Source organism: Leptonychotes weddellii, chromosome 6 (genome assembly GCF_054177405.1).
Source record: "Leptonychotes weddellii isolate Sample4059 chromosome 6, ASM5417740v2, whole genome shotgun sequence".
Classification (NCBI taxonomy): Eukaryota; Metazoa; Chordata; class Mammalia; order Carnivora; family Phocidae; genus Leptonychotes; species Leptonychotes weddellii.
In genome coordinates, this window is record NC_138374.1 from 46,511,446 (window position 1) to 46,524,720 (window position 13,275).

General features: G+C 36.2%; 2 protein-coding genes across 5 annotated transcripts in view; both read right to left on the minus strand.

Moving 5' to 3' along the window:
* Window positions 1-13,275, minus strand: part of VDAC2 (voltage dependent anion channel 2) — a 328,221-nt gene that overhangs the window by 32,573 nt on the left and 282,373 nt on the right. The gene's annotated exons all lie outside the window — the stretch shown is intronic.
* SAMD8 (sterile alpha motif domain containing 8) overlaps window positions 1,217-13,275 on the minus strand; it is a 41,905-nt gene continuing 29,846 nt past the window's right edge. For all 4 annotated transcript variants that reach the window (XM_081824047.1, XM_081824043.1, XM_081824046.1 and 1 more), the window contains 3 exons: window positions 11,445-11,562; window positions 6,046-6,196; window positions 1,217-5,880 (listed from right to left, as the gene is read on the minus strand). In XM_081824047.1, the coding sequence (XP_081680173.1) occupies window positions 5,576-5,880; window positions 6,046-6,196; window positions 11,445-11,562 (574 nt within the window). In that variant the 3' untranslated portion in view covers window positions 1,217-5,575. The remainder of the gene's footprint in view (window positions 5,881-6,045; window positions 6,197-11,444; window positions 11,563-13,275) is intronic.

Here is a 13,275-nt window from a genome sequence, read left to right on the forward strand (position 1 = left end):
AAATAAATAAATAAATAAATAAATAAATAAATAAATAAAATCTTTAAAAAAAGAGTTGAGGATAGGGGAAGGAAATGTTTGGAAACAGCTGAGTCAATAGATAATTTTACTGTCTTCGTTTAATGTTAGGTTGGGAGAGGAAGGGCTTAGTAGGGACTGAGGGTCCAAGCAGAATTTACTTTCATATCTGGCCTTTAATACAACCTATGAGAAAGGCATTTTTTTTCTCCCCTCCTTATACATAAAGTTAAGTGGAGCTGGAAGAAAAGACCTAATATAATCAGCGGCAGAGATGCTCAGGCCTTCAGAGTCTAAATCAGTGCATTTTCTCAGGCCTTCAGAGTCTAAATCAGTGCATTTTCTATTCCACCAAGTAGCCTCTAGGTCTGTCCTGGACTCTTCTTTCCCAGCGTTCCCGAGAGAGACTGTCTGGGGCCAGAGAGGCTGCAATTAGTAGTGGTCATGAAAATAAGTTCAGTCATGGATTAAGTCCATATGGTCCTATGACAATGCTTAGTGTTTCTTAGTGTTTACTCCATGGTTCTGGGCTACTGAGCTACTCTGAACAGCTCTTTTCCCTTCTTTCCCTGTTCATCATTATTTCCAAAGCTGACCTGCCAGGATGAAGGCATCTTCCCATATAATCTACAATTAAATCAAAACCAACCAACCAAACAAAAGCTTTAATGTGTCCAGGAATAATTAGCTATTTGCTTCTTTTCCCTCCCTCTCATCTTAATCTGCAGTTATTCTAATACCCTCAGGAAGATTACTTTTCTTTCCTAGTTTACACAAAGAAAGGAGAAAGGGCAAATGGCTTATCTAATAGACAACTAAGAATTAGTAAATGCCAGGAACTAGATACTATATTAAAATTTAAAGTTGCCGGGCCCAATCATTTGCAAAAATAAAAATTTACTGTATAAAAAATAGATGAGCTGGGCGCCTGGGTGGCTCAGTTGGTTAAGCGACTGCCTTCAGCTCAGGTCATGATCCCAGGGTCCTGGGATCGAGTCCCACATCGGGCTCCCTGCTCGGCGGGAAGCCTGCTTCTCCCTCTCCCACTCCCCCTGCTTGTGTTCCCTCTCTCGCTGTGTCTCTCTCTGTCAAATAAATAAATAAAATCTTTAAAAAAAATAAAAAAATAAAAAAAAAATAAATAAAAAATAGATGAGCTGCATTAGTAATGCAAAGACATTCAAATAAGAGACTGCAATTCAACTTTCAAATGTTTTATTTTTAGTATTTTTGAACATTTTAATACAACAAAGATATAAAATAATATATTAGTTAAATCTGGATTTAATTTAGAATCAAGATATTTACTTATATACAACACTGCGCTTCAAGGTATGGCTACCATAGAAACGTTCACATCTTCAAGTAATACTAGTTCCTCTGTGGACTGAGTTACGTTTAGGTAGAGTTCTTAAAACAAAACATGCCCATTTTAGTCCAAGCTAATTTTGCTTCCCCCACTAAGTATCAGTTTCCACTTCCTTTGTTCCATATCAGAAATACTTCAATTGTCCTAACAATCCATAGATTTCTGAATAAAAAATTATTAAAATTAAGCATTTGTAAGATGACATTAATAACATGGCCTGGCTACCATTCAGACAACCCAGTAGTTCATATTGAAACAGACCTGAAATAATAATGAAATTATCATAGTATTCCCTCTCCCTTCCTATCAGGCACAAACCTTCCTTATGCTTAAACATGGAACACACTGAATAAAATGTCTTTTGGCTAATTTAGGGTAGAACATATTCTAAAACCAACTTTACTGGTAGCTGAATTATGGTTTACAGATTTCATAGATATTTTTATTGAACTTGATGTATAGTAATAGGCCACATTTTAGTTATTGGAAATTGGTGGCCTTCACTGGGTGTGAGGGGTAGGTGAGAGGGGAGACCAAAACCTACTTTCATAGTAATTTCAGTCATTCAGAGCCACTCAGACACAAAGAGGGAAAAACCCTCAACCTCTTTCCTTTCTCACTGGTCACCTGAAGCAGTCTGACTTTTGATGTTACTAACGAGTCTCTATAGAGGTATAGGGGTAATTCAGGCTACACTTTTTACAATTGCAAACCATCGTTAACTGCCAAGTGAAGATGGCATTAAAACTGACATGCTTTGTTGGCTTTGAAACTATCTAAAAGAAACCGATACTGTTTAAGAAAGCTATCGGACTATTCTAAAGGAGAACTTTCTTGTCTCAAATGCCTGAATACCTTAAAGAACTGACACATGACTCTTACTGTAATTACTCTTAGTAAGGGATAACTTAAGTCTACAAAAAGACTATCAAAGAATTAAATTTATTAGATCACAGAGTTTAAAACAAGAATATGGTTAACGTTCTCAAGCATTTTGGAACAAGAATCTTTAGAAAATGTTTACTATAAAACTCATGATGAAATTGCCTTTTGCTGAATACACTCAAAGCAGGTTAGTGTTATGAATATGACTTTGAATATATCAATAACACTTTTCAAACAGATGTCTCTAAAACAGACTGTTTCATATCAGCTATAAGAGGATTTGGCTTCTCTGTTCTCTGTTTACAAATTATAAGATTTTTGGAATTCTAAGTAACAACACTTGGGCAGGTACAGGGTAAGAAAGAACACCACCTGCAGTGTCAGAGTTACAGAACCAGCAGGTCTTCAGTCAATGGATTCTTTCTAGTGAACAGTCCACATTTCTTTAGCTGACTGGTTCTAAGGCTGCTCTCATTGCTTTCTGATTTAAAAAACAAAAACAAAAACAAAAAAACTAATAAACAGACCCAGCATGTGGAAGTTGTTTTTACTCTAGCAATTCTGGCCACTGAGAACTAAGGAGGATAGCCCTTTGAGAATTCTGCAGCATAGCCAAAAAAGGTTTCTCCCAAATTATTCAGCGTTAACAGCACACTTGCCTTCTTCAAAACCTCCTACTCCCTATGAACTTCAATTACGCTTCAGTAACAATGCTATGCATAGACTTAAAAAAAAAGAAAGCAAAGAAAATAAAAAAAGAAAAAAGGCTACACTGCCCCCAGGAATATAGAGAAATGCCTCAAGGACTTTCAATATAACCTCCAGTTTGTATCCCCAAACCAAAAACCTTCTTGGTTCCTTCTATACTAAGGTCTCAGTATTTAAGAATATAAGCCTCTCATAAGTCTGCAACTGTAGATAGGATCAAAAAACATGTATGTAGCTTCTCCACCTAGGCACATTCACACCCAAAATATGAATTTAAATACCACCCTTCCAATGGTTTACACTTTAACAAGAAAAAAAAAATACAAAGACAAAATCTGGAAATTTCTGGACAAAACAAAAAAACAACTAAAACATAGGTTTCATATTAAAAAAAGAAAAGGAAAATAATTTTGTGTCAAAGTTTTCCAAGAAAGAGACTTGGAGATGATGAATTTATGTAAACACTGCCTTGTATTAGTTACAACAATAAATTATAAATCTAGCTTACCTTTTCCCCAAATCAGATATGAGAAATGCAAGCTGAAAACTTATTTTACAATCCTCATTGCAGTCTGCTGTTAGGCACTCTCAATGTCAACAGCTCTGCAAAGTTACTTGTAATTTTTTTTTTCTATTTTGTTCTAGAATAGAATCCACATGAAGGAAAGAAGACTGATGTTTAGGAAGTTTACCATTAAGTAGCTATCTAACATTCTTGAATTAATGTTGCTACAGATTTTTTTCAAACATTTTTCCAAAAGCCAACATTTGTCCCTCCCTAGCTAAATATACGGTCTTGCTCTGTCACTTGGAAAGAATGGCAGTTACACGGCTTTGACCTTGGAGGTCAAAGTACTCTAAATGGTACAGCCAACATCCTTCACCCTTCATGATTATGCAGTTTCCTTAGATGAAATGTTGACATTTTTGTCCCTAGCATGTATTAGAATCAACAATTTAAGATATTATAAGATTCTCAAGTATGAGATTTAAAAGCATAATAAAACTTGAATTGCCTTGTGCCATTTTTCAGGTGAGAAATAAAAAATAATATTCAGAGTAGACTCAAATTGGGGTCATTCAGCACTGGCTGAAATTTGTTTGCATAAATTTCTTCTCCTGCCCAATCCATTCAGGCTCCTCTGTAGCTTATACAGGGGTGGGAATATGACTCAAAGTGCAAAAATAAAATATTTCACCCACATTAGGAGCAGGTTTCTGCTAAGTGGCCTAATTTTAGACCTCAATATGCCAGCACTTTTTCTAACTCCTTGCTTTAAAATGGAATGTAAAAACTATACAATTAATATTCCAAGTAGCTAAGCTCAATCAGTTGGGGCTCAAAATCCAATTCCATAAGCATTCTACTGTCATAACTATTAACCAAAATCATTAAAAGTAAAGTGACAAATGTTACCACAAAGGTCAAATTACTTAAGGTACTAAATTTCTAGTGTTGTAAACAGCAACTAAGTTATATCACTTCCTGACTGCCAAATTAAGACTAAATAGAAAGAATGTATGTACACAATTTAAATGAAAAACAACAAAATCTTTTTTTCATATCCAAATATGTCTGAGACTATTTACTTCTGATGGCCAAGAATGACAAATTTCAAAAACCAGAAGTTTATTATGCCTGCAACTGTTATAAATTTTTTAAAAATAGAAAAAATATTCTTTGCATGCATACCTCCCTACTTACGGACACAAGAACTTTATCTAACATTTGGTAAAACACTCCACTATTTTGCTCATTAAGTAACATCATTTAAAGGCATAAAATTGGTCTGTCATATGTCTAACTAACAATTATAGCACAAAGTTGTTCCAGGTACCTACCTCACTAAAATTAAGCCAATTTTATTTTTATGGATGCAGCCATTTTTCCCTCATAAACACTTACTGACAGTCATACTGAACCCTCAGAACAAAATAGGAACTGCATCTTTTGTTGCATTTTGGTGAAAAATGCCAGTACTATACTTGTTCTTTGTCACCTCATGTATGGCCCCTTCCATTCTCTTCCTGTTTCAGGCATCCTGGTATGTTCAGTATACCTTTCTTAAAGATGGTTCAGAAGGCAGAAATCATTTGTTAGTAACACAGATCACTTTCTAGAGTTGCATTTTTTAAAAAGACAGAGATTAGTTCAAAGAACAAATACTGCTCATTTGGTAGGGGTTTTTCCTTTGAAGATAATAAGGACCTTAAAAAAAATTATTTCTCGACTACAGTCCTAATGAAGTTAAAAAAAAACAAAAACACTTTCAATCAGCAAATTGCTTAAGTTCAATAAGCAAGTACTCAATAGGTGAGGGTACAGCCTGACTTCAATTACAACATTAAGTCTGCCAAAAGAGAAGGGTCAGAAACATCTACTTAAGCTTCCTATTCAAACGGAGATGTAAGGACTCTTGACTGCTCTTTCTTGATTTCTACAATCACAGCCTTGCTCAGAACATGGAACTTCACTTTGTCAACATATAAGCCAAAAAGGAAGGCATCCAGGAACAGCTTAGGGGGAGAAAGCAAAGTTACTCACTTTCAACAACTACTGTATATTTAATCACGAACCCATTACAAAGATAGACTTTATCCAATTAATCTTTTCATTATTGCTGGTTTTGAAAATGGCCAACAATATTCATTAGGTACTGTACCATTCACATTACATTCAAAAAAAGAAAACATGGGAAACCAAATTCTTGCTCTCCTACTTTGCTGATATGCTCTAGTATTGGCTAGAGTATGGTAGTACAAAAAGAGTCTTGTCGTGATATAAAAGGCAATAAACACATCAATGGAATAATGTTCATGAGCAGCCAAAATGAAGAAGATTCCAAAGAGGTTGAGAACCCAAGATAAAGTGTGCAAGAAATTCCAGCTTCTTGGTGTATCTGGGAAAAGGACAGAAAGATCGTTTTAAAATCACATTCTTTCCAATGCTTCTAAGTCACATGTTTCTTAGGTCAGTCTGTTACTCTCATTCTTCATAGAACTTGACACCCTTCCCACAGCCTCCTCTGCTGCCAGTCATCTAAGTCAACTAAAGAGATACTTACATTCAGTGACAAAGAAATTCAGCATAGTTAGGACGACTGTGTGGCCACTGAACATGTAATCTCCACAAGTGTGAACACCAGTTAGGGTCATACCAAAGCCACTCCAAATGGCAAAGGCCCGGTGCAGTTTCTCCCACACACTGCCATATACCTATAAAGAAAGCTACAAATTAGTGCTTCAAGTGCTTAGGGAGGTAGGCGCTTCCAAACATCCATTCACATTGAAATTCAAATGCTAAATGACCTAGAAATAAGATCTAAACAAAAGCAACCAGACTCCCAGTCTAATTAATTCCAGACATCAAGAAAGGGTGGTCAGAAATATTCTGGTAATTACATGAAATCAATGTAATTCAAATTTCTTTTACTAAGAGCTCCTTTACAATGAAAAGGTCACTATTACACAAAATATTTTCAAGTTTTTAATCCAGTAATACAGTAGTATTTGCTGATTGTTCTGCCAATAAGAAATAGGCTATGACACAGACAATGGCTACCATTCAATATCTATTCTCCCCTTTTTCACTGGTAACAGAATGAACTCAACCGATACATTGCATTTCCTAGCCTCCCTTGCAGCTTGGTGTGGTTTTGTGACTAAGTTCTATACAGTAAGATGTAAGTGGAAGTGTAAAAGAGTTCTGGGAAGGCTACTTATAAAGGAAAGAGACAACATGTAGGAGGAAGTCTTTTTCATCTTTCCTTCTTCCAGCCTACAACTCAGACATGACAGATGAAGCTGCAGCATCCATCTTGGACCACTAAGTGGCCTTGAGGACGCAAGCCAAGTGTTAGGACAGGAGAGTAAAAGGAGAATCATGGGTTTTTGGTAAATCCATATAGTTACACATGACCTAATTTCAGATTTCTCTTATGAGAGAGAATAAACCATTGTTTGTTTATTAAACCATGCCATCTTGAATTTCCTGTTATTAATAGCCAAACCCAATCCCAACTCCCATACATAAGCTTAAAAAAGCAATCCATTTTGAGGAAGAGTTTGAGAGTTTGAGTAATGGTCCTTCTTTTAAAAAAAGGCATTTAACACATAATAACAGTACAAAGAATTCCTAAAATTTTACATGCCCTTACTATGTGTAAGACATGCTGCTAAGTGCTTTATGTGTTACTGTATTTAATATCCACAACAATCCTATAAAGTGATTCAATTATGCAGCTGAGGAAACTGGCTTAGAGAGGTCACACAGCTGGTAAGTAACATAACCAGGATATGAATCCAGAAGTCCAATTCCAAAGTTCTGTGTCTTAAAGGGCCTCTCTACTTGCTAGATGGGGTGCTGCCGAATTCACGAAATGTTTAATAAAGTCAGTTAGAGCTTAAAAAAAAATAACCTCACAAAACAAAACAAAATAAAAAAACAACCAAAAAAACAAAAAAACCCGAAGTCCTATGTTTTAAAAATTCTACTATGGCTAATTAACAACAGAAACAACCTCATTAGATAACACAATTTCATTAGAAATCTCACTTGCTGATTATATACTACCTAGCTTTTCCTTTCTGCCTCAGTGAAAGGCAGAACAAGAAAAGGGATTTATTATTAGAGAAAAAGAAAGAGAAGTTACTAAAATCCACATAGTTTGGTTCTTCTAAGACCTCTAATGAGAATAGGGTTGGAGATGGTACTCTTGTGAAAGTAAAAAATCAGGCAGTGAAGAACTGAGACTGCTAGGAAAATCTCTCTGACAAGGGCAGAAATCGAGTGATGCCAGTCAAAAGAAAGCAATCATTGCTCAGTTACTTAAGTTTCCTTATCCCTTCCAATTTTAAATGTCCCAAATATTCTGTATGTTCTTTCCTTAAGGTGGGTCCATTGTTACATTTCAAAAACAGGTAGGTTCTTGGTTCTGTCCCTAAACCTCCTACTTCTGGGAATGAGATTTCAAGCAATTACTTTATTTCAATGAAAATGCCCCATGGAGTTTACTGTAAGGGACTTGATTGCTAGTTACTATCACCTTAACTTTCTATTTTTAACAACGGCTATAAATAATACAGGTCAATAAGTAGGTTATATTATAATGTAAAGCAATTAACAGTATTTAGGGCAGATTTGAATAGAAATGTCCATATATAACTAACTGATAATGAAAAACAGTCATTAGAGACAGAAAAAGGGCTATCCATACTGTAGAGGAATGGTATCTAATTTATTTTTGTAGCACACATTACAGCCCTATGCACATATAACATTCTCTTTAGTGGATGACCCACAATTAAACCCCTCAGCTACAGGAAATTCTCTTTTCAGTGTAATAAGCTTTTATTTTTATTCTTTAAAATCTCTCCTAATCAACTACCACGCTATTTGGGGGGAAATTGTTCTATCCCTATTTCATACCATGTGCAGAAATAAATTCAAAAGAGTGAAGATTTAAATATAAAACATAAGACTGTAGGGGCACCTGGGTGGCTCAGTGGCTTAAGGGTCTACCTTCGGCTAAGCTCATGATGTCAGGGTCCTGGGATCAAGCCCAGAGTTGGGCTCCCTACCCAGCGGGGAGTCTGCTTCTCTCTCCCCCTCTCTGTCTCTCTCCCTCAGCCCCTCCCCCTGCTCATGCTCTCTAATAAATAAATATTTTTAAAACATAAAACTGTAAAAGTCTCATATCATCATCTTTCATTAATCAGAATGGCAATGACTCCAATAATTGATACTAAGTAGTGCTGGCATGGGAGTGGGAAAACTGACATGCATACAGTTTTGATAGTAGTGAAAAATTTGTTTTTTCTACTGGACAGTTGTGCAATATGTAGTTAATGTGCATATTCTTTGATTTCATAATTCTACTTCCAGGAATTTATCTTAAGTAGATGATTAAATAACAGAAAATGCATAAATGCACAAGAACATTTATGATGGCACGGTTTATAATAGTAAGATTTGGAAACAACCCAAATGTACAGGATTTGGAACCTGGTAAATCATACAATGGAACACTGCAGCTATTAAAAAGATGAGATATAGCCATATGTATTTCTTCAGGAAAAAAGTAAACAACATACTATTAAATAAAACATAAACTAAAGAACAATGTCTACAATATAATCTTATCTTTTATTTAAAAAGTATCTACTATATAAACTTATATAAAAACAGTCTTTGTGGGGGCACCTCTCTCAAGTAAAATATATATTTTTAAAGATGTTATTTATTTGTCAGAGAGAGCGAGAGCGAGAGAGAGCACAAGCAGAGTGGCATGCAGAGGGAGAAGCAGGCTCCCCGCCGAGCAAAGAGCCCAATGCAGGACTCGAACCCAGGACCCTGGGATCATGACTTGAGCCAAAGGCAGATGCTTAACCAACTGAGCCACCCAGGTGTCCCTCGAATAAAATCTTTAAAAAAAAAAAAAGTCTATGTGGCTATATACCCAACTGTTAACAGGACTGTTTATAGGATGGGTGAAAGAAGAGGGAATGATGTGAACTTTTACTTTTTAATTTATATATTTTCAGAAAAATAAAACATTGCCTTCACAATAAATCCTAAGTGTCATATTAACCCTTCTCCCTTACTGGTCAGTCTCCTAATACCTAGAGAGAGTTTTGTCACCCTTCAGCTCAGGGCTGTCTTTTTAGTTATTGATCTTTGGCTGCTTAATCTTCCCTTGTTGGCATTTCAGCTATTTATACAGCAACAGAAGAACTGATATGTAATTTTGTTGTACACTTATACAAACAATATTAAAATAACAAATGTGCTAACACATATATTTGAATATTTGGCAATATATAACTAAAGCACGGAGGCTTAGAAAAATAGGATAATAAATTCTTTTGTCCAAATTTAATGAATCACAAAGGCCAATTCTGTATATAAAGTACAGGTGATTTTCAGGTTTTTAAATTTTTTTTTTCCCATCTGCATAGTCTCTCCTCTCTCAATTTAGTCAGAAGAGAAGATATTGTCTATAATATACCAAAACAAGCTACAAAATTTAGAACAAAAACAATAAGTCAGCCATTATTTAGTATATCCCAGCAAAGAGTCAAGTTTTGAATAGTGGGTACTTTATTTTAAATGGGATGTGGTCAAACTGAAAACGTTTTAAAAAGGAGTGATAAGGACATTGAAGGGACCACAGTCATGTTATATTGATGTGGAGAACAAAGGCAAAGGAAAAGAAAATTTCCTTACAACTTACAGTCCATTGACAAGTCCTTGAGACAGGCAGAGTGACCTTTCTCTAGGAACTCAGGGGCCTCAATGTTAACACTTTGCTAAGGGCAAAAGGCAATTTTAGCTTAACATTATCCTTACCTCCAAGATCCTATTAAGTCTCCTTTAACATATAAAAATTCCTTTGGAAACTTTCTTTATCTCTAACCCCCAAGATATATGTTAGCAGCCATCCTCCAAGATAATGGACCCCTGATATATATCTGAACAGTCTCATGACTAAGGTTTTACTAGACAGTAATAAATGACCTTTTCCTAACAATAGCTAGCCCCCTCAAGGCCCTGGAAACCTTGCTTCCAAAATTCCCTAGAGACGACGCTAGTCCCTAACCCCCTCTCAACTTGAAAGAATATAATCAATCCGTCACCCATGGCAACCCCAGTGCCGCTCTTTCTGCCCATGGTCCTGTTCCTGTGCTTTAATAGAACCACCTTTTTGCACCAAAGATGTCTCAAGAATTCCTTCTTAATCATTTGCTCTGAACCAGAACATTTCCACATCAATATGAGAAACTAAAGATGCTCAGGATGGTGGGAAAGGGAAAATGATAATTGAAAGAAACTTGTTTTCTACAGCTCCACAGCAAAGAACCAGTATCAGTGGACAGATGTAACAGGGAGGTAGATTCTGGCTTAAGATTTCTGCCAAATTATTTCTACAGGTTTATTACAGATATTGAAAATACTAAAAAGCACATTTTAAACTTTATTTATTTATTCTTTAGAAAGAAGAGAGAGTGGCAGAGGGAGAGAAACAATCTTTTTTTTTTTTAATTTATTTATTTGACAGAGAGAGACACAGTGAGAGAGGGCACACAAGCAGGGGGAGTGGGAGAGGGAGAAGCAGACTTCCCACTAAGCAGGGAGACTGATGCGGGGCTCGATCCCAGGACCCTGAGATCATGACCTGAGCCGAAGGCAGACACTTAACGACTGAGCCACCCAGGCGCCCCAGAGAGAGACAATCTTAAGCTGGCTCCATGGTCAGCGTATGAGCCTGATGCAGGGGGCTCAATCTCACAGCCCCAAGATCATGACCTGAGCTGAAATCAAGAGTTGGACACTTAACCAGCTGATCCACCCAGGCGCCCCTAAAAAGCATTCTAATATTAAAAGCAAAGTCTAAGCCCTATTATACATATGGTGCCATCAACCCACCAAGAATAAGAAAGAATGATAAAGAAGGTAGCAGGCTACCTTTCCAGTACACTGCAGGTGCTGTCCTGGCACGGACAGGGAGGTCACAAACATGGTAAAGCAGCGAAGCAAGAATACAGTGCCCATCAGACTACAGAGCCTTCGGAGAAGTATTGACCTGTGAACAGAGCGACCAAAAAGAGAGAAAGATCAGAAGAAAGCAAACCAAAAAACTCCAGGTATCAGCGTTTACTTAAAGGGAGAGCAGACAGAAAAACCCCTAGAACTAGACTCTTTGAAGAAGACAGAAATCTTAGAGAAATCTTAGATCTGAAGCATCATTGTCCAATAGAACTTTTTGTAATGATGGAAATGTTCTATAACTGCACCATCCAATAAGGTATTTACATGTGGCTCTTGAGCACTTGAAATGTGACTAATACATCCAAGGAACTGCATTTTAATTTTATTTCATTTTCATTAAATAGCCACATGTGGCTAGTATCTGCCATGTTAGACAGTGCTGACCTAAGAGCACCATTTCATTGATAAGAAGATAAGGCTAAGACAAAGTAAAGGAAATATGCAAGAAAGAAGACTAGTACCTAGCCTGACTCTTAGCTTAATGTTAGTGCTGTTATTCATATATTGCTCATAAATTATTTACTTTATGAGAGGTAAAATTAAACATGATTCTAGGGAATTTTTGCTCATTAATAACATTGTAAATTGGTTACTGATAGTAGCTATCTTAAACATTCTCTAACTTCTCCTAACTTAAAGTATAAAAATACTAAGTTTTTTAAAATACTAAGTTTTATATTAAGTACACCTAGCAAAAATTTTGAACTGCATTGTGATATCACTTGTGCTGTCATAGTATTTTTTTAAATGTCCAAACGAAAACAGACTATAATAGTCTTAAGCACAGGGACTATGCTTTACACATTTTCAAAATGCTCTTCCCACCCTCAAAAAAGCATTGAACACAAGAGATCTCAAATTTTAGTGTGTACACCTGGGATGGAGCCTAGGAATCTACATCTTAACAAGAAGCCAGGTGACTCTAACGAAAGCAGTACAAAGGCCACATTAGAGAGAAACACTTTCTTTGACCAATTAAACACCAAAACTTGCATATAATTGGCCACTGCTATACTTTGCTAAACCTATCAAACTTTCCCATACGGTAAATTCTTTCTTGGTCTGAAGAGTGAATAAATTCAAATTCACGGGGTCTTATGAGCCTAAGTTAAACCAGAAAGTAGCAGTGATATTACATGTTTTTAAACCACCTCTGGTTTTAAGCAATCCAGAGTTAAAAATATTGCTGGAAAATGGGAAAGAATGAAGCACAATACAGCCTAAAGTGTGACAACAATGACAACGATCAACTTTTCTTTTCACCTTCAAAGCAATGAAATAACTGCTGCTTAGGACCTAAAGCCCACCATTGGTTTACCTCAACTACTTCCTGGTGAGGACAAAGGATAATAAATTCAAGAAAGTGTCCCTATTTCTCATTAGTGTCCATAGACAATGGATAGCAAATCTACAAACTTCATAGTTCTTCAAACTTTTTCTTCATTATGCCTTATATTTTTACGTAAATCAAGTAATTTCCCCTCATTAAAGTAGGAAAGAAGCCTCCCTTTACATTTCATTTTAATAAAATAATTCTTTCCTTTATATTTCTTAGTGAAAGTGCCAAAGAAGCACTTTCCCTATTCAGCAATTTCCTGTATCATCTTAAGCAAACCACACTGACTAGATGTACATGGTAAGCAAAATAATCCCTTTGCTAATGGGCGTCCTCCAAGCAGAGAATTTCTTTCATCCAAACACTATCCTTGACCAAAGACTGTCCTTGGAGGAGTTTCTATCCTTCTAC